This window comes from Chenopodium quinoa, unplaced genomic scaffold, assembly GCF_001683475.1.
Source record: "Chenopodium quinoa cultivar QQ74 unplaced genomic scaffold, ASM168347v1, whole genome shotgun sequence".
Lineage (NCBI taxonomy): Eukaryota > Viridiplantae > Streptophyta > Magnoliopsida > Caryophyllales > Amaranthaceae > Chenopodium > Chenopodium quinoa.
Genome location: NW_018742484.1, coordinates 2,005,212 through 2,028,017, shown reverse-complemented (window position 1 = coordinate 2,028,017; position 22,806 = coordinate 2,005,212). Strand labels below are relative to the sequence as shown.

General features: G+C 34.9%; 1 protein-coding gene and 1 long non-coding RNA gene across 2 annotated transcripts; one reads left to right on the top strand and one right to left on the bottom strand.

The window, feature by feature from the left end:
• Positions 1-245: 245 nt before the first annotated feature.
• LOC110719257 lies at positions 246-1,610 on the top strand. Its single transcript, XR_002511051.1, has 2 exons — positions 246-986; positions 1,284-1,610. It is a non-coding gene; the product is annotated as an uncharacterized LOC110719257 (long non-coding RNA).
• Positions 1,611-12,120: 10,510 nt separating this feature from the next.
• LOC110719357 (methanol O-anthraniloyltransferase-like) lies at positions 12,121-15,664 on the bottom strand. The gene is made up of 3 exons (XM_021898271.1): positions 14,793-15,664; positions 14,196-14,405; positions 12,121-13,228 (listed from the first exon to the last, which is right to left on the bottom strand). The coding sequence occupies exons 1-3, from the start codon at positions 15,222-15,224 to the stop codon at positions 12,506-12,508; spliced, it is 1,365 nt and encodes a 454-aa protein (XP_021753963.1). The 5' UTR covers positions 15,225-15,664; the 3' UTR covers positions 12,121-12,505.
• Positions 15,665-22,806: the final 7,142 nt, after the last annotated feature.

The window sequence follows — 22,806 nt, the reverse complement described above, 5'->3', positions numbered from 1 at the left end:
CAACCTTCTTGCTGTTAAAATAATACACACGTTAATTAACTTCAAGAAAGTTAAATCAATAAAGTAAATAAACTAAATATGAATTGAAATATAGATTTGGGACCAAACCCTCATAACTATCAACCTTTCACGCCGAGGTCGAATGCAACGTCGAGGATGACTTAGAGTATTCAAATCTCGTGAATAAGGTATTGTGACTGATTTGGGAGAATATCAAGGATGTGTTTAGGCTAAGGCTAAGAAAATGGGGATTAAGAAAGAGAATTGATGATTATGATGAATGTGATGATTGTTGATGTTTGGAGCTAGGTGGTTATAGCTTATGATTGATGGTTCTAGGTGATTTGAAAACGGGAAAACAACCTCTATTTGAAAAGAAAAAAGAGAGTCGGAGCGATCAGAAAAGATCAGATCTTGGAACGGACACTAGTACAAAATTGGGCTTAAGTAACACCCTTTGGTAACACTTTAAAAATTTCATGATTGTTTGAGTTTTAGGTAACACTTTTGTAACATTGTGGTATTAGGTAACATTTTTAGTAGCACTTTAATATTATGTAACACTTTATTGTAACACTTTGATATTAGGTAGCACTTGGTTGTAACAATTAATTTGATATGATCAATTTTTTCTTTTTAATCAAATATTTTTTTACCAATATTTTTTTATAGGAAAAAAAAATACACTCTTCGTCTTGTCAAAAGATCGAACCCTCATAACCTCACTGTTGGTTGTCTCCTAACTTTCTTCCTCCCCCAAGATTTCCTCGGCTTCCACCGTTGCCCCCATCTTTCTCCCGCTGCTCCACTGTAGCCCCCGTCCATTGCAGCCTCCCTCCATCGCAACTCGTGCTCTAACTTGTACGTACCCAACGGCCCCGTGCTCCAAGTTAAAGGGACAACGATTGCCACCCCCAAAGACAGCGGTTGCCACCTCCTTGCCTCCATCCTCTCTCGGCAGCTTTCACCTTAAAGTTAGGGTTGGGGTTAGTTCTGTTTCCTCTCCCTTCCATTATAAACATTTTGAGTAGCTAAAATTAGGGTTTTAATTCCTTCTCTCTTATCTTGTTGATGATTTCTTAATTTGATGTTGAATTCGCCTATTAACATATTTAATTTCGCTAATTTCATACTAAATTTTGCATGCATCTGAGTTCGTTGAAGTAATTAGATGAGTTTGGGATTTTAGTTTTATGTTTTTCAGCTGATTTGTTTTGCCTTGTAATTTGATCTTTTGTTAACTATTCTGACAAATTTTAATTTAATTATTTTCTCCTGATAAGCTTGTCGAGAATCCAAATAATTGCAAGCGAAAGAGATCCAGAAATTCAAAGCAATGCCAGTTATAATTGGAGACATGATGTTTCATATACAAACTACTGCTGCGTGTTATTCCTGCTACTGCCCAAACCACCACTCCTGGCAAAGTGGCAAGTTTTGCTTTTTTTTTTACTAATATTAAGCTCTAATTATATAATTGGATTTTTATTTTTCATTTTCTTGATTATTTGTTACTTTTGTAAGAAATTTGTGATAATTGCATCAGTTGTCACATTTTCCAGGCTTTAATTTTGTGAGATAAAGATGATTAATTGGCTAATTTTCTGCAATTTACCCATTTTTTCTAGATTTTGCTTGATTTTTGAGATTTTATGTGTTTGATTAGTTTAACTTTCACTTCAGTCTGAAAACTTAGTTATACTCTGTTTATCTCTCTTTCTCATGGCTGCATAATCAGTTACCTCTAGTCAAACTCTCAATTGTTAGGTTACATGACTAATTTAAGCAATTGGCAAGTGAATGATAATGCCAATAGGGAACCTACAGGTGGTATGACAAAGAGGTGAATTAGGAGTTATATTGAAGGAGAATTAGTCCTATCATGTAATCAATATATTGATTTATTCTATGAATTAGGGGCTATGTATTTTAACTAGAAACTACGATATTGTTTGAGCCATAGAGGCCATGTATTTAAGTTTCTATACTTTTGTATTTATTTTTCTTGAGTAGTTGTACAAAGACTAGTAGTTCAGCATGATAGTCTTACTTTACCGTAAAGTGGTACTTGAGTTGTGCGGCGCGTTGGTTCTGTCGCTTTGCGATGGTTTCTAAGATGCTTAAGTTGTACGGAGTTTGATTTCTAATAGAATTAGATAACCAAATTTATTCGGACGTCTTCTAATTTGGATCGGATAAGGACTATCAAATGTGAAGTTTTATTCGGTTTCGAACTCTTTTTTGATCTTTATCTTTTTAGAAAGGATAAATTAGAACCTTCCAGAAAATTCTAGAAGCTCCTAAAGAATCTTAATGGGTTTAGGACTGGGAATAAGGTATTTAGATCATCACATGATCATAGGGTCGTAGGTAAGGTAACCCTAGGCTCGGTTTAGTATTTTTCCATAACTTGTTCGTTTTAAGTCGGATTTGGGCTTATAATATATCCTTGGAAAGCTCTTTTCAATCCCTATCCAACTAAACAATATTTGGACCAGGATATGGACCAAAATAATCTGGTTTGGAAGTTTTTGTGATTTGGTTATGAAATGAATGATTTTAAGGACACGAAATAAATGATTTTGGGTTTTAGGACACAAAATAAATGATTTTGGATTTAAACATTTTAAGTAAGGGTAGAAATATGGTCTAGACTTAAGGAAACTTCACGAGACTCTTCAACTCTTACCGAACTCATCAATCAAAGACGTGAAAGGTACTGATCACTGGGTTTGGTTTTTGGGAAGACACAATCAGGTGTCTACACCTACGTATCCGTTAGGAATCAGGTTGAACGTAGCTCTAGTCGAACCTCGCACAAGTGTGTGTACACATTAAGGAGGTCTTTCAAGGGTTGTAACGGGGTTAAGCTAAAGTTGAAGAAGAAGGGATAAAGGCTCAAGACCCAATATAAGCCCCCAAGATGTGCAACCATGCATTTGAATCTTGGTATTTGTATGCTTGAGATTTCTCACTTTTGAACTTTTCTTTGTTTTTGCATTTGAGATTTAATTTTGAATCTTCTTAGGATAAGTGTGGGCAATCGCGATCATGCGGTCTATCATTCACTTGGAATTCCTGTTTCTCAGGCACGATACCGAGCACTCGATAAGAGACGCAATTTGAGACGTGTTCATATCAAAGACATTGGAATACTTGCCCTTTTGCACACTTTTATTGCTTTTTGAACTTTTAAAATTTTTGGACTTTGGTTAAAATCACTCAAGATTTTGCTTTAAAAATTGCATAAGTTGCACACATCCCATCCCAAGGTTAGGCAGATGTGGGTTGAAGAAAGAAAGGTCAATCATTAGATGAGGCCTTAATTAAAGTGGTTTATCAAGAAAGGATTGTATATTCGAAAAGGGTATACGTGATATGATGTGGCTAGAAAGGGTGCCTCAAATCATTGGTATACCTTGTGTTTAGCTCGGTGTGGATTTTTTTTTTAATGCAATGCAATGATCATATGTAAATCTAAGAAAAAACATAGAGGGTGCCTATGCTAGACTTACTAAGGGAAAGAGAAAACAAGAATAAGAAAAGAATCATGAAATCTTTATCATTGGAACCTACCTCGTTCTTTGTGCTTTTCTTGAGCAGAGGTTGTAGAAAAAGAAACCTGGACATTTCTTATCAATCACATGACTTGAACTTGATTCAACATGCATAGATGGAGAAAGATCATAGTGTATGGGGGGAGTGATATGTATGGGGAAAGCATGAGTGGAAAGAATGTGAATGTGGAAAATGTATAAGAAGGAAAGTGTATGTGAAGTATGTAATGTATGGAAAGTAATGTAAAGGGAAAGTATGTAGGAAGGTATATGGAAATTTCCGGGAATAGAATGGACCCTCAACTCGAATGACGGAAAGGGTGACTCATGTATGGACCTAAGACATGGTCATGGTGTGAAGAAAGTATGTACAAAGTGTGTGCAAAGACTCATGAGTGGAAGTGATATTTACAAGACTCGTGTCATGACCATGTGACTAGACATGTGGGAAGACTTATACAAGACCAGGGAAAGACCGTATATTGACATTAAACTGGTTAATCGTGATAGTGAGACTCGAAGCAAAGACTTGGAAAGAAACAAACTGAGCCAACGCATGGCATTGGAACGGTCGCATGGCGTTGGTTCCATCGCGGCGCGTCAAGCCTGACGTGTCGCGATGGTTCCAAACGTCACGCGCCACAAGTTAAATGTGATGCACCAAAACTGGAGCATCACAATGACTTGTTTTCAGTCGTTCCTTCGAATGTTCAGGCCTAAAGTCTTCTAGGTTCGAGCATATTCATACTTTATGGGTTCATTTTAAGTAACCAAATTAGTTAAGCAAAGTCCTTTGGGTTAGTATATACAGGTCATTGTACAAGAATCAAATTATGACAGAGGTTAGTATGTATAGGCATATGTACAAGAATAAAGGTTAGTTTAATCACAAACAAGCTATGCACAAATAAGATATGCACAAGTAGTCAAGTAGTCACAACAAGATGCAATGAGTTTGCCACCTAACCATGGCTATAGTTCTCTAAGGTCAAGGATTTTGCTGTCTAAGAGGGTCCATGGTTAAAAGTCCGGATGCATCGCCCGAAATCCTTACCTTAGAATGGTTGGCACGATGGACAGGTGTAGGGAATTTTTCAAACTCAACCTTTTGAGCCCCTATGTGTTCATGCTTTTAGGCATGGTGGCGCCCAAAGGGAAGGAATCTAGTGATAAAAGAGTCGCCAACAAGTTTTAGGACCTTGTAAACCATTCACGGGTGCGAAGGTTACACTCCATTCACGATCATGGAGATCGCTAACTCCATAGTGGTCCGGAAACATGACTGGATATTTGAGGTTGATGGTACGAATCAAACCTAAAAGAGATTGAACCCGCCCTGAGTAGGCCTTTACTTAATTCTTATGATATTCATGTGCGCTTTCCGATCAACATACATACATCAAGTTAGCCCTAAACCTGTTTAATCTATCTTAGTTGATTATTAATGCACAATCAAATCTAATATTGGTAATCACTTGAATTAAAATCATATTAACCTAAAATCAACTTATTAATTATCTTATTAGGCGTGATTTCAAGTACAAATTCCTTTTAAACTGCAAGAAGGGGCGTGATCAAACAATAACAATCAATCATGAATAATCAAGCAACATATAATTAATTGACACAAAAATCATCATCATCATAATAATTCTCAAAACATCATTAGCAAGATCCTAGGAATGATACTAAACAGATTAATAACAAATCTTAGCATGTCACTAATAAAATCATAATCAAAGCATTATCTTAAACATGATACTAGGAATTATAAAAATATCCTAACATGATACTAGGAATCATAAACGCATCCTAACATGATACTAGAAATCATAAAGGCATCCTAACATGATACTAGGAATTATAATAATATCCTAAACAAGATTCCTATATCAAAATCGAGGAATAAGGATAGTAGATCCACTCACTTTGATGTTCCTCCCTTCTTGCTATCAAAACAATAAACACATCAATAACTTCAAGAAAAATTAAATTAACAAAGAAAACAAATCAAATAATAATTAAAATAGAGATTTGGGACCAAACCCTCAGAACCATCAACCTTTCACGTCGAGGTAGAAGGAAACGTCGAGAAGGGAAAGGAGTATTCGAATCTCGTGAAGGAAGTATGGTGTTTGATTGGATTGAGAGGAGTATGAAGGATGTGTGTAGGGATGTGTTTAGGCTAGGCTAAGAACATGAAGAAGAGATAGAAAGACAATATTAGAGAGGGTATTGATGATGATTGTTGGTGAATGAAAACGGGGTCAAATGACCTTTATTTATTGGGAAAAAAGAGAGTCGGAATGATCATAAAAGAGTCAGAATTCATATCAAAGTAAAACAGATCTCATCGCGGCGCGACAGGTCCATCGTGGCCCGATGGTGCTGTCGCCTAATGATGGTTTTGAAAAAAATAGAATGCATATGGATTTTGATTCCCAATCGAATTGGGTTAACCAAATATCCGTACATATTCTATTCGACCGGGGTTAGGATCATTGAAAAACAAATGTTTTATCCTATATAAAATTCTTAAATCTTTATCTTTTCAAAAACAGGATACATTAGAACCTTCTAGAGGAGTCTAGAAACTTACAATAAATCCTAATGGTTTTAGGAATGGAATTAAGGTAAATGGACCCTCCACATGATCATTGGGTCGCAGGCAAGGCTTGGTTCGGGCTCGGTGTAGTATTTTGGCCATAACTTATTCTTTATAAGTCGGATTTGGGATTATAATATATAGTTGGAAAGCTCTTTTCAACCCCATCCAACTATACAATAATTGGACCAGGATTATGGACCAAAATAATCTGACTTGGACGTTTTTTATAAAATGGACACAAAATAAATGATTTTAAGAACACGAAATGAATGATTTTGGGTTTAAAGGCACGAAATGAATGATTTTGGGTTTAAAGTCACGAAATGAATGCTTAAGGAAAGGTTAGGGACATGATCAAGGCTAAAGGGAAATTCACTAGACACTTCAACCCTTCACCTAACTCGTTAATAAAAGACGTGAAAGGTACTCATTACTGGGTTTGTTTTTTAGGGAGACACAATCAGGTGTCTACAACGAGAACCCGCGAGTTAAACTTAACTCCATGGTTCTAGAAACTCCTATGCACCCATTATTGCACGAAGCGTTTATTAGGGTGGACGGTGCGTGAATTCCCAAGGGCTAAAACCATATGTAATACACATATAGGTTCAGAAAGGTCGTAAAAACTTAATCAGGAAGTAAAATCGTCGAGACAATACTAGGATCAGGCAAAACACGAAGACAAAATTTTGGCGCAAAATCGTCTGATTGTATCGCTGGACGATGGAACCAACGTCTAGCGATAGCTCTATCACAACGCGATAAGGCTATCGTCTGGCGATGGTTTTTGACGTCCTACGACAGTTCTGACGCTCTGCGGTAATTTCAAATTTCGATGTTTTTTTCCAATTTTTCATAGCGTCTTTTCAATTTTAGTTGTGAAAAATATTTTCGGCCTTTCCTACGTGTATGTCCTATGTTTTTGACGCTTTACGAATGGTCTTTCCAATGCGAAACTTTTTATGCTTATGCCACATGTTAATCAAATTACGCACATGAATATTTAGAATCTTTTTAGTCTCATCCACTCATTCTAAATCAATTGCTAAACAAATTAGGGATCAATTTTGAAATCCTCCCTAGTGGAGTCGCCAAAAACTGTAGGGAATTTTTCAACTCATCTTTAAGCCCCACTGTGGTTCATAATTTTAGGCATGGCGGCATTCCAAGGAAAAGAAGCTAGAGATAAAAGAGTCTCCAACAAGTTTTACGAACTTGTAAACCATTCACATGTGTGAAGGTTACACCCCATTCACGATCACGGAGATCGCTAACTCCATAGTGGTCCGGAACCATGACTGGATGTTCGGGGATGATGGTACGAATCCAACCTAAAAGAGATTGAACCTGCCCTAAATAGGACCCTATTTAATTCTTATGATATTCATGTGCGCTTTTCGATCAACAAACATACAACAAGTTAATCCTAAACCTGTTTAATCTACGTTGGTTGATTATTAATGCACAATCAAATCTATTATTGGTGATCACTTGAATTAAAATCATATTAACCTAAATCAAATTATTAATTAATTATCTTATTAGGTGTGATTTCAAATACAAATTCCCTTTAAGCCTACAAAAGAGGGGCGTGATCAAGCAATAACAATATATCATGAATAATAAAACAACATATGATCAATATAACAATCATCATCATAGCAATATCATCAAAACATCGTTAATAGTAAGATCCTAGGCATGATACTAAATGAATTAATAACAAATCCTAGCATGTCACTAATAACAAAATCAAAGCGTTACTGTCATGATACTAGAAATCAAAATAAGCATCCTAAACATGATACAAGAAATTAATATAGCATTGTAAACATGATTTCTACTCCAAAATCAAAAGAATAATAACAAGGGTAATTGAATTACTTACTTTGATGCCTCAACCTTCTTGCTATTAAAACAACACACACGTTAGTAAAATTCAAAAAAGTTAAATCAATAAAGTAAATAAATCAAATATGAATTGAAATATAGATTTGGGACCAAACCCTCAGAACTATCAACTTTTCACGTCGAGGTCGAAGGCAACGTCAAGGATGTCTTAGAGTATTCGAATCTTGCGAAGGAGGTATTGTGAATGATTTGTGGTGTATCAAGGATGTGCTTATGCTAAGGCTAAGAACATGGGTGTTTAAGAGCTTTGAAGCTTATGAAGGATTGATGATGATAATTATTGATGATTGTAGGATCTATGTGGTTGTAGCTTATGATTGATGGTTCCAGCTGATTTGAAAACGGGGAAAACGACCTCTATTTTTAGGGAAAAAAGAGTGTCGGGCGATCAGAAAAAGATCGGAATTTGAATCGGGATAAAACTGCTCTAGACGCGCCGCGCTGGGTACTATCGCTCCGTGTAGGGTGCTGACGCGTCGCGTTGGGGCTGTCGCAGTGTGTTGGTCCTGGCGTTGTGCGCTGGTTTTAAAGGATAATCTATTTTATTCGAATTTTGGTTTTTGATGGGTTTTCTATTCAAATTATATCCGAACATCTTTTAATTTGAATCGAACAAGGATTATCAAAAAGAGAATTTTATTCAATCTCAAACTCTTTGATCGTTTTCTTTTCGGAAAGGATAAATTAGAGCCTACTAGAGAAATATAGAATTTCATAAAGAATCCTAATTGACTTAGGATTGGAAATATGGTATTTGGACCCTCATATGATCATTGGGTCGTAGGTAAGGTGTACCTAGGCTCGGTTTAGTATTTTGGCCATAACTCATTCGTTTTATGTCGGATTTGGGCTTATAATATATCGTTGGAAACCTCTTTTCAAGCCCTATCCAATTAAACAATAATTGGACCAGGAATATGGACAAAAATAATCAGGTTTGGACGTTTTTATGAGTTGGACACGAAATGAATGGTTTTAAGGACACGAAATGGATTATTTTGGATAAAAACATTTTAGGTAAGGTTAGAAATATGGTCAAGGTGTAAGGAAACTTCACGAGACTCTTTAACTCCTTATCGAACTCGTTAACAAAAGATGTGAAAGGTACTCATCATTGGGTTCGGTTTTTGGGGAGACACAATCAGGGTGTCTACAGGGTCATTTTGCATAAAAAAGGAAAACCGCCATTTCACAATTAAGGGATACTATTGAGATTTATTTATTTTTTTATTTATTTTTTTTTTATTTTTTTTTTATTTTTTAGGAATAAGGAGGTATGATTTCATTAAATAAAAGTCATACAACACTTGCAATCATCCCTTAACAGATCTAAATTCACAATACAAGTATTAAACACCTCTAAACTAATGGCATCGCTTTTGAACTTTTCCTGGGTAAACATAGATGACTTTGCATCTTTTCGACGGAGCTTCGTTGATGTATAGGCCTGAGAGTGATAACACTTGCTTTTAAATCTGGAACCCTATAACAGACTAAACCGACTCTAACAATCCCAATAAGTAGAATATAGAAAAAAAAAAAAGAAAAAGAAAAAAAAAAAAAAAAAACAACTAGTGTTGATCAATAAACCTGCAAGACAAAGCCCGTTAAGACTTACCTGTAAATCATGAACTACCTGGTGCCAATATACATTATCAAAGACGGATCGAAAAGGGGGAGGAATTTGAAATCAAAAATAGCATAGGAGGCTATCAAACCTTATCGATGGAAGAAGATGTGAACCGAATACAAATTCAAATTTGACTGCCATGTCACAAAAGGCGAGAACCTACATTTGCCAATAGTATTATAAATCATAAATCTGGAACCCTACATTTGGCTACTATTGAGAATTTCATTATTATAAATCATAAAATGTAATTGAAGTAATTAAAAAATGTAAATATTGTACATGTAGGTGTTCGCGATGCGGTTTATATTTTTTTTCAAACCGCACTTCTAACTAAATCGCACCGCAAAATGCGGTTTGGTGCAGTGCAATTTAGCCATATTTTTCAAAATTGTAATTATTTTTTTTTAAAAATAACAATTTTGTTTTATTTGTGATTATTAATTTATAATTCAAACATTAAACTCCATTTTTAATCTTTAATTGGCTAATATTTGTTAGTTCTTTTATATACTTTTTAATAAAAATATTGTATAAAAATTGCAAACCGCATCAAAGTGTGGTTTGCGGTGCAGTTTTGCCTAAATTTTTATTGAAACCACACCAAAGTGCAAACCACAGTTTGGTTATTTTAAAAAACTGCACTGCAATTTTCAAATCGCAAACCGCACTCTCAACATCCCTATGTACATGTATGATGTATCCTACTTTAAAAAAATAAAAAATAAAAAATAAAAAAAAACTTGAAAGTATATTTGATGTACATTGTGATATGTGAACATCATAAAATGATAAAATGAAAACACCGCTGGGCCATGAATGTAAACTTTAAAAATTAGCCAACAACACATGAATGGCCATATGAACCAAGAATGTCCAATACCATTCGCACCCTTTTAATAATGAAAGCGGGTAACCTTTTGTGTACTATTTGTTCTTGTTTATTTTTTCCTAACTAAAGTTCCTAAAAAAATTTTTGGCCCGTTGGGTGAATATTGCTTTTTTTTTTTTTTTTTTTTTTTTTTGGTTTCCAAATAATTTTCATAGAAAATGTTTGAAGATACCAGAATTCCTTATTATGCCAGTTTTACATAAAATTCATCCAAGTTGTTTAAGTTATCAAGTTTTTTTTTTTTTTCAATTAATATATTTAATTGGTTTCACGTAATCACTAATAGAACTAGCGATTTTATAAGGAATAAATTCGCCAATTCAAATAATGTTTTGACATGTATTAGGGAATTATTTTCGCTGAACTCATAACATACTAGATGTATAAGTGTATAACAATGGCAAATAAATCAAAAGTAATACCTACGCTTATTATTTATTGTGATGTTTCTCATTTCACGTTTGCCAATGTATAGTTTCATCCATTACTTGTATCTCAATTAGTTGCGACGCTTCTCATTATATATATATATATATATATATATATATATATATATATATATATATAGGCTCATGTGAGAAGTACAACTTATGTGAGAAGGGTGAGAAGTAACATTGACCCTTAGATATAGGATCCTACGGTCAAGATTAAAAGTATCTCTACTTCTATTGTTTCTTCAATTATTACTCCTTCGGCAAGCATATCTGAACATGATCTAGTTCATTCTCGGCTTCGCTACCACCATAAACTCGATGGCGGCGATAAAATTGACACCTCCATATTAATTAATCTATCGTTGGAAATTCGTTCGCGAATTCATCTATTTCTTCTCTTCTGGCATCAATTAAACTTATCTTTGTGATATTATTGACGATAATCGATCGGCACAACAAATTTCAAGCTTAGATTGTCATGTTTTTCTTCAACTCTTCCATTGTTGTATAAAGTAACATATTAGCTAAATTTTGTTTAATTAATCTTAATTATTAATTAATGTATCTATAATTAGAACTTGATGTATTTGAATGTATTAAGTTGATGTATCTATCTTGGTTTTTCAATGTATTAGTAATTGTAGAGCTAAGGTAGTGTGCATGTTTGCAAATAATGGAGGTTTGATTTGATAAAATAACAAAAAAATGGTGCACTTTGATTTAGAAAAAAGGTTGACTACATTTAATTTCCCAGATCCAAAAGGAAAGGGAATTGATGTATTTTTAATATATTTCTAATGTATTTGTAGTATGCCATCAATGTATCTCCAGTGTATTTAAAATGTACATGAGCTTCTCACACTTTTCACCTTAAGCATGCTTCTCACCGGATCCTAACTCATTATATATATATATATATATATATATATATATATATATATATATATATATATATAAAAGGAGGACCCTAATGAGCCAGAACCCCTCACAAGTCAACCTACCTGGAAGAGCAGGCTAGGGCATTGCATTTTTACATAGTGCATGCTTTATTGTAACCAACGATACATCCCATATACTACATAAATATGTAGGGGCATACAATAATAACTCTCTCAATAGTAAGAAGTGAGCAAATCAGTTATACAATGAACATCATTAGAAAGTGGATATCATGTCCCAATACATCATATCTAACTTAACATTATTAATAAAACATAAAACATGCTTAATCTTCCAATAATTATGTATCATACAACTAACTCACTTACTACTAACTTAGTACAAGTATGTTATACTAAACTTTTGGAACCACTATTCTTGAAAATCTATTAATCCTGCATTCTTGAACATGTGTAATGAACCAATGAAGTAGTTCCGAACTCCAAACGTTCAAAAATTGAGTTTAATCTTCAATATCATCAACCATCTTAATTCTCACGTATTTAAGCAATTCAACTACATACATTTAGCAATCTAAAGCCTAGCAATCTCATAACTTGCATGTGTAATACGTGAGCTTTCACGTTGATCACCAACGATTTTTCGCAACTCTTCCTTTAACCTACTCATAGTTTGCAAAGGCAAAAGCATAAGCACAACCCTCACCATTTCTCCTCTATCATTCTCAAATCTTGTAAACATACTTTGCACAAAATGTGGCCTAGGAACTCCGGCATACAACGGAGTTCCCCACCCAAAATCAACCTTTTCGAGTCCTATGTACGCATGATTTGTGGTCATCCAATGTAAATACTCCGTATAATCCGGCCTTCCATTACTAACCGTATAATCTAACATAGATCTCACGTATTCCTCGTTCGCTTTATCTTTTGATCCCTTTACTAATTGTAAGGCATATGTCCATGAATTTTCGCGTAGCAAATCCTTAGCTTTTGTGGCTACTGCAGGGCAAACAACAGCATTACCATAGTATCCGGTTGGTAAAGGCGTGAATTGTTTTCCTCGTAAACTGATATACATCGAAAACTTAACGATTTCCTCAGGATCGGGTTGAAGGGCAATCGTACGACATCTCCACAAGAATGCACATAGTAGCTCAAACGTCGAGCTAGAGTGTTGTATGTTGGGAGGAAAAAGGTTGCGGATTGTTCGAATTTGTTTCGGACCAAAGTGGAAGCATCCTCGAACCATGTTGCCTCCATCCTTAAATTGTTGTTCATGATTTATGTCTCCTGCCTATTTGAAAAGAAAATAACAATAAGAATTACTACGTATTAATTTTTTGTTTTAATAGGTAGTTGTTCACAAATTTTAAAATATAAGGTTGTTGATAGCAAAAGTGATAGGTTATAGGGTAGTTACTGGCTAAATTTCAAAATATAAATAAAAAGGTGATGCAAGGAAATTAAAAATATTTCTTTTACAAAATTATTTTTCATTGTTCTCATGATGGTTGAACATAATAAAACTTTTTCAAGCCAAGATAAGAGGAATTATAAATGAAGAAATTTTTTCAAGATACATGTATATTTTGTCATTGATGTTATTAAATAATATTTTGTTATTCTTATTAATATTTGTAAAGCATATATTCTTAGAAAATTCTTCTTAAAGTCAGGCTAACATGTTCCATTTTATTAGATGAGTGATTAGTAATACGGAGTAAAAGTTACCCTTGTTTCATTTGAATTGCCCAACAAATTCAAAAAAATACTTAAAAAATGGGTCAAATAGGACAAGTAAATATCGAAAAAGGGAGTAAAAGAATTAGGTTAAAGATTAATCCTTTAGTTATTAATATTAAATTATTGTTCCTTATAATTTTTCAACCATCGTTTACTCCATCAACATTCACGTAAAAAGTTAAATGGTCCAAGCTGTCCAACCAAAGACTTTTGTACAAACAACTAACCTTATGTCAGTTGAGTATATTATGAAGCTGTAAATGGTACAAGTAATAAAAATCGGAAAAATATACGAAAGTGCGTGGTCCAACAGTAGCATAATAAACGCGCTATGTAACTTACTATTTATTTTTAAAAATGTTAATTTTTAATTTATTTTCTTATATGTCGTTACATTACACTGATTACTATACTTATCTTACGTTAATTTTTAATTTATTTTCTTATATGTCGTTAAATTAAAGTTGTTATCATAGTACGAATTGTATGTGGAGAATTTTTTTCGAAATTTGATTTACCTGTCCATATTCAAGATGTGCGCAAGTCACTCGCATGGGGTATTTAGCGGCCAGAAGCTCCCTTTTCCAAAGAGGCATAACAGAAGGTCTCGGTAAACCTCTTGATATTTCAGCCATTGCTTGCAATAGTTGCGCAAATCCTGGTGTATCACACACCGTATGGTTGAATCGTACTCCCAGTATAAAACCACCGCAAATTAAACGAGTCACCTGCATTAATACAACTTTTGTTTGAATTAAAGAAAAAAAAAATAAAAAAAAACAAAAAAAAACAAAAAAAAAAGAGAAAAATACAAGTTTAAAACCTTATAAATGGTAAAATTGTAAATAAATCATCATATTTTTTTTATTAAATATGGGTCATAAAATTGTTGATTTATTTACAAAAATGCTATGCTAATTGGACATTTTGCTTGATTTATTTACAATTTACTACTTAATAAACAAATTTTTGTTTATTTGGGAGAAACTAGGGCTCCCTCAAAAGAAACGTGTGTGTTAACTAAATATGAAATGAGGCAATCTTTTTGGAGTAGACAACCCATATAAAAAAAAAGGAGGTAATTTTTACGGGACGAACTGAGTACAAGAACATACCTGAAATAGCAATAAGGGGCAACCTATGATCCCCTTGGAGCCAGGGACATCATAAAGGAAGTCCTCCAACAAAGGACATGGAGGTAGAATTCGAGTTCGAATCTCCTCCAAACGAACATTGGCGTCTGCTTCAATAAACAACACACCTTCGTCGTTACAATCAACCATCAACTTCCTATTTGGCCCTTCCTTTAGCCTACCGGCGAAAGGGTAGTAGTACACTAGGGCTTTTGCAATAGCCTCCTTGATCACTTTTGCTGGATCTTTCCCAGCTTTTGATCGGTTCGCTTTGAAAGCCATGATCACTTGAGGTCGAACTCGAAGGCCTTGTTGATCATCTATGTCTGATAGCTCTTTTAGTTCTCTTCTTGTGGGGTTTGCTGGCACCACCACCACTGCTTCTTGCCTTGCTACTTTGATGGTCTTCTCCATATGTAATAAAGCTTTAATTTAGGGTATTACTCGTAAAGTTAGGGTACTTGTATAAAAAAAATCTAGGAATTGTATTCTAGAGTCTTATTATCTTGGGGATTTAGGGAATAGAGAACCAAGCTTGAAATGTGTAAGAGCCTAGCTAAGAAGGCACGTATTTAAATACAAAGAAATAGCTCTCCCCACACACCCACAAAATCCGAAGCCTATATTTTGTCCCTAAATTAAAGTTTTATTTTTTCAATATTTATTACTTTTCAACCTTTAATCAACTAAATCTTACTACAGAGTATTTTTTAAATTTTTTTTTATTAATTTTTATTTACTGTTAAGCAATCAAATCACACATATGTATTCACCTTCTATTAACCAAAAATGTGGTATAAATATTATTTTTTTAATTCACCTTCCTAAAAATGTGTGACAACGATTATTATTTGGAATCGAAGGGAAATATTAATACTCGTACACCGTATTGCATAAAAATTGCAATCAAAACATAAGTTGGATGGTCATGTTGTAAGGACCATAAAAAGAAGAGAGATAGAAGGGCCAGCCAAAATAATTATTGTCCTTTTCTCAAAAAAAAAAAAAAAAAAAAAAAAAAAAAAAAAAAAAACAATTATTGTTCGACATGTAGATATACGTCTCTGTTTTTCTTTTATTGTATTATAAGAACTTTTACACTATTCAATTAATCTTTTTTGGCAGCTATTTGTGATTTATCCATTAAGAAAAGCATAATCATGTGGAATCTAGTTAGATTCGTCACAAAATTTACTTTTCAATTATCAATTTTTTATAATTTTTATAAAAGTATAATTGAAAATATTAATAGCTAAAGTAATAAATTGGTAAACGTACAATCCCTTATGGTGCAATAAAAAAATAACAGAGAAAGTATATTTATTGACTTATCAACTCAACAAACAATAATAACCAAAGAACGACATAAAGCAATGTATAATAGAAGAATTTTGTACGAACTATTATATAAACAAGAAACACAAATTAAGGATTTAACATGGAAAAACTTACTGTTTTGTATGAACCTACATTATATTATAGGAATATAAGGGACTTTTTAGTATAATTATCATTGTCAATTTTAAGTATATTTTTGTTTTTGTTTTAATTATTTTATATGTATCATACTTGTATAATATAGGCTGTATAATTAGCTTAAATTAATTTATTTATTTTTGTTGTTTAGAGAGCTACAAGAACGAATGATGATAAATTGATAATCGATCTCAAGATCTTTTGGAACTAGAAGAGGAGCACTAACCACTTGAGCTATCCCTCACTCTCAACTTAAATTAAATTATGACATACTTGTACTAAATATGTTAATTTTACAGTAAAATCATAAGGATTTCATGTTTTTATTTTTTGGTTTTCCCTGTCAAATTTGGTTTTCAGTAACAAATGAACCCAAAGATATTCAACAATGACTACAAAATCTTGGTTGCTAAGATTTTCCTTAAATTATTATCTCACCATTAGAGCGAGCTTAGGGGCGCAATTACACATATAGGACAGATATTAAAAAAAAAATACTTCGTACTCCCTCAGTTACATATTACTCATAACAATTACTAAAAATGGTCGTTACACATTACTCGCGACAAATCCAAATCTTTTTTGTTTAGTAAATTTTTTTAAATGAAATTACAAAATTACCCTTACATAAAACTTTATAACCTCAATTACATACTTTAAACATAATTAATTAGAACTCATATAATCTAATTAAACTCATCCTATCTTTCTAAAATCATCTTCTCCATAATCTTTATCTCTCCTCCTTCATCTTCTTCCTCATCCGCATTATTTTTCTCTCTCCTCCTCCAACCCCATTCTCATCAATTGTTGAATAGACCATCCTTTCGTTGTGAGTTGTCCAAATCTGACGGTTTTCGTGGATTTGTGTTTTAGGTTTTCGTGGGTTCGGGTTTTGGGTTCGTGGGTTGTGGGTTTTGGGAATCTGGGTCTGAGTTCAACTTTCTGAGTTCTGGGTTTTGGGGGTCGTCGATTCGTGGTTTGTGGGCTTTGGGTTTCGTCGGTTCGTGGATGGTGGGTTTTGGGCTCCGTCGGTTGTGAGTTTTGGGGTTCATGGGTTGCTGGGTGGTTCGTGGGTTCATGCTATGTGGTTTAGTGGTGTTGGGTGGTGGGTTGGTGGTTAATTTAATTTTGGTTTTTTTTTTTTTTTTTTTTTTTTTGGGTTGGATTAGTACACTTTAGTCATACCCTTACTTTTTTATCCCACTTAATTACGTACCCTTTACTTTAATTAACACCCCTTTAATATTTTGTCTAGGAGTCTGCAATTTCTTACTATGTTGCGAGTAATTCATAACGGATGGAATATATAGCATGGGAAATAACTCAAGTTTCCTAATGAAAGAAGCATTACTCGGTTATGTTCATAATCATGCAAATCATTACCCGGTTATGTTCATAATCATTACTCGGTTAGGTGAACATATACTCCGTAATCCGTATAAAATAAACACATTACTTTAGGACAAATTTGCATGATTGCATCAGTACGCTTGCGTCAGCAGGGTTGCATGATGATTGATGACTGATGAGAGAAAGATATCGTCCACACAATCCCTAGCTGAATTCCATTTGACAACGTCAAAGGGTAACGTAGTATTATATATTTAAGTACAATGCTATAATCACACATTCACATCAATCACATGGATTAGTTGTGAGCTTGTGACTCATTATTACTTGTACTATTTTATTTTATATGAATACGATGCATTTTAGGTGTCCTTTGGTTAATATAGAAAGTGAAAATTTTCATGAACTTTTAATTTATTGAATTAAATTACATAATCAAATTCACGGGATCAGAATTTCTTGCAATTGTTTGGTTAGTAATGAGGAAAGTTAAATTCCATAGGAATTTCAACTTATCAGGGGGGGATTAGGCAAATAAATTCCTATATTTTGTAGAACTGATCAAAACTCCTAGAAAATTCTACTTCCCCCATTTCACCAAATTTTATTCAACTGAACAAAGTAACTTACTCAATTTACAATTCCTAGAAACTCACAATTTCCATATATTTTTTTAAATAAACCAAATGACACCTTAGACTCTAAATCTTTTGGCAAACATATTTAACAACGAACCACGCGTAGCATTTTCATACTAATTAATATAATAAAATCTTGACCGTTTATTACTATACTTACGTGTAAATAAATGAGTTCAATGAACGATCTGCTATTATAAAGAAAAACCTATATAAAATTGTTGTTAGAGGTCATTGATAGTGAACTCAAAGGGTAAATACAAAGTGTATTTTTAGCACAATTTAAACATGTAGAGATTATTTTCAACATGGTACATCAATGAAACTTCTTACAAACTCACAATCTTACCTAAAATTGTTGTAAACATGTTTAATGTTTTTATGTTATTAAAACATGTTGTTTTTGAATTATCATGGGCCAACTCAACAACATAGTTATCATCCTTGTGAACACCCTCCCGCCCCCCCCCCCCCCCCCCCACCCCCAATTCATTTTTGTCCAACCAAGTATATTCAAATTACATGTAAAATTGTACAAGTTCACTGGATGTAGGGGTGTCCATTTGATTTTCGGTTTGGATATAGCCCAAATTCAATCCGATTCGAAATAAATTTCGGTTTTCAATTATCAAATCCAATCCGATCTGAATTCCTCACCAAATTCAATCCGATCCAATCCAAATTAAAATTCAATTATTTGGATCCAATCCGAAAATTTGAATTAAACTACATTGCAATTTTTTTTTGGCCTAATCGATAATAAAAAAAATATAAATGTAATAATAAAAATCCAATTCTTGAAAGTATAGTTGTGCACCATTAATACAAGTATTAAAAACATAGGTTTACATGATTAATATTATTTGTTATTATAAACATTGTTTAGCTTTATTAATATTAGCAATACTTATTTATAAAATAACGGTTTAATATTACGGTTATCTCGGTTTTTTGGATCCAAACAAGGTCAATCCGATCCTTTTCGATACGAAAATTCGAATTTTCAAAAAAAAATTCAATCCGATCCGATCTGATTTAAAGTTCAAATCCAATCCGAATTAATAATTCAATTTAAATTGGATTGGATTTCGATTCTAATCCGAATAATAAACACCCCTAACTGAATGAGTTCCTATGGTTCAACATCATCATAAATATGTTAAAAGATATAAAAACAAAAGAACACGCTGTTAATTAATCAAACACAATTTCTCACAACAATTTTTTATTTTTTATTTATTTATTTATTTTATTCTAGGCGAAGAGTCCGATCCAAAGGTAATTTAGTGACTATCATGTTTCTTACATATGTATTTAGATGGCAGATATACAAAAGGATGTTTGAATTTTTAACTAATTTTTGGATCATTTAATATGTACTCCGTTTTAGATATTGTATTATTTTATTCAATATGATGAAAAAAATTTAACAGAAAAAGCAAAACTCATTGACGGTCTTCTATTTTTTTTTTTTGTTTTTTGTTTTTTTTTTTTTTTTTTTTTTGGGTTGGTAAGATAAAGGGTTATATCAGCCCAGATTGAAATCCCTTACGGGTCAACCTGGCCCGAATTAGCGGGCTAGACAATTTGAAAAAGTGGGGAAAGGTAAGGGAATATCACCCCCCAAATTATCATTAGTGGGAGAATTGAATAGCTCTCTTTTCTACTAGACCAAACTTCGATTGGTTTGTCCTAAAGTAATGTGTTTACTTTTTGGCCTAAAACTTAATTGATATGCCATGCTTTGATATAATTTGTCCAAATCTTGCTATGAATCTTCCTAAATTATACTAGTGTACTCCAAAGACACTTATGTTTGTTGACTTTTCTGCTATCAAAAAAGAAAACATATACAAAATTGGTATTAGAAGGCATTAGTTATAGTGAATTCAAAGGGTAAATTGATTACATTTTATTTAGAATAATTAAACATGCAAATATTTTTTTTTTTATGATAGATATTTGTGTAAACCTTACCGTCCATCATAAGTGATTAGGGGATTTTTACCCCGCCACGTGAACCAATCCGGTTCTGCCACGTGTCCTTCACGTGGACCAGTCAGGACCCTTCACGTGACCAACCAGAGTCCGCTACGTGTCACTCAGTGAAGAGTCCAAAGTGGACCAATCAAGACATGACACGTGCCAAACAGATTGCCAACATTGGACAAGCAGCCTTCCAAGGCCCATACTCCAAGGAAGCCCAATCAAACCTAGGTTTCCCGTAAACCTAGGACTGGCACACATTACGAGACCTATAAAAGGGAGATGTTCCCCCCTGGGGAACGACATTTAGAAATTATTAAACACACGTGTGCATTAATTGCTGAGCATTAACTCCAGCTTTAAGTGCACTTCTTGAGAGCTAAGGCTCGGATTTTGAGGCTGTCTGAGATAGTCGGATGATCACTTCTCTTCTAAGAGGAGCCTGATCCCCTTTATTTTCCGCATTCTTTACATCCGAACACGTTCTAACTTGATCGTCACTTCCACCACCCGGAGTCTCTGTTGTTTTGCAGGTACAGGCGCACGGATTCAGTCTTGGAATTATAACTCTCCCGTAGGACAAAAGAAAGACCCCAAAACATTTGGCGTCGTGTGTGGGAAGAGTACTTCTAAGATGGCTTCACAAGAACCTGTACCGCCTCCTAATGAGAAGCGACCTATGGCCGACGCTCAGGTCTATACGGACCAAGATACAGATGACGAAAATGAATTCAATACATATGTGGCCCCTGATGGGTCACTAAGAACTAGGCGCATCCGTCCCACTAAAAGGAGGCAACGGGGTGACGAGCAGGCAGGTCCAAGTGAACCAGTCGGCCAGCCGACTTGCCAACCCTAGGCGGCCGAAGGCGCAACCCCTATCACCAGAGACGAGCTCATGAGTTTCATGACAAGTTTTAAAGGGGAAATCACGGATCTGATTGATAAACGGACGGCTGTTTACACCAGGTTACAATCGGCCAAGAAGCCCTCCCATTCTGGGAGAAACAAGCCGGTCAAAGACCGAGAGGCCACTCCTTACCCTAAACCTAGGGAGGGATAGAGGCCCTTGATCGATTTAGCCAAATTCCAGTTCCCTAAGCCAGGGAAGAGGAAGGCCATCCAGCATGTTCAGCCGGATGGTTCAAAGAAAACTTATTCTGATGCCCAGATGTTAATCCAGCAGAAAAATAACATACAACTGTCAGAGTCGCCTTCAACGTCGAACTTATAAGACAGCTTTCAGAATACTTTAATGAGGTATTCACAATCAAATCAAGAGAACCAGACAGGCGGCATGTCCGCCCACTCTAGTCCTCAGATGCTCCATGCGGTCCCGTATGCGCCTCCACAACCATACATGCCGTATGGACAGCCTTACATGCAGCCTAATCTCTTTGGAGGGCAGGCGGCACAAAACGTCCAACCTTTGGACTGGCAGCTCCGACTGCTAAGACTGGGGGAATAACCCTCTACGTTCTCCAAGAAAATAACTAAGGCCGCACAGCCGGCCAAAGTGAAAAATGTATTGGTAGATACCTATGATGGTACCACCAATCCAGAATATCACCTTATGGCATACACCAACCTCATTTATCTACAAGGGTTGGATGATGTCGCATGGTGTCGATGCATCCCGGCCACATTGAAGGGTGTCTCCCAACAACGGTTCGGCAACCTACCAGCCGGATGCATCAATAATTTCAAGACGCTTGCATACTTGTTTGCGTCAACTTCTCAATGAACATCCCTGCAAAGAAAACAAGTCTTGACTTGGGTGCAATTTAGCAGGGAGAGAGAGAAGGACTTCGGTCATATATCAGGTGGTTCAATTGATGAAAATTCAAATTCAAAGGTTGTCTGATGAAGTGGCCTATACAGACTTTTTCAAAGGTCTAAAGGACGGGTCGGCCTTTAAGTTCAACCTTGTCAGAAAGAGGATTGTTACCCTCTAAGAAGCACTGATGGAGGCGGACGTCTATATACAGGCGACTGAACTCTGCAACGTCAGTAACCAGTTGGACACAAAGCGGTCTGACAAAAAAGAAAGTTGGCCATCACAGCCGGCTAAGAAAGAAATAAGAAAAGAAAAGAAGTCTGGGCGGCCGACAACTCTAAGCAGTCGTCCGAGAAGAAAAAGAAAGAATCTACACCATACACCCCCAAGTATGAGTTTAACAAGGACTGTCACTCCATTCTCATGTAGATTAAAGACCGGGTGACCATTGAGAAGCCGGCTGCTGTGAAAGGTTTTGCCAAAAATCAGAACAAAAATAAGTACTGTCATTTTCATGAGGACGTTGGCCATGACACCAACGATTGCTATAGTCTCAGGCGGCTGTTGGACCGTCTGGTTGACAAAGGAGTGCTCAAGTCCTACATTCTGAGGTCCAAGGTTACCTTGCAAACTAACCCTGGGCAGTCGTCCAAGATAAAGTCTCAACAAGCTAGTAGTTCTGATACTGATGAAGAACAGATCTATACAATAGCAGGTGGCTATGCTGGAGGCGGCCCTACCATTCGGGGAACCAAAGATTATATCA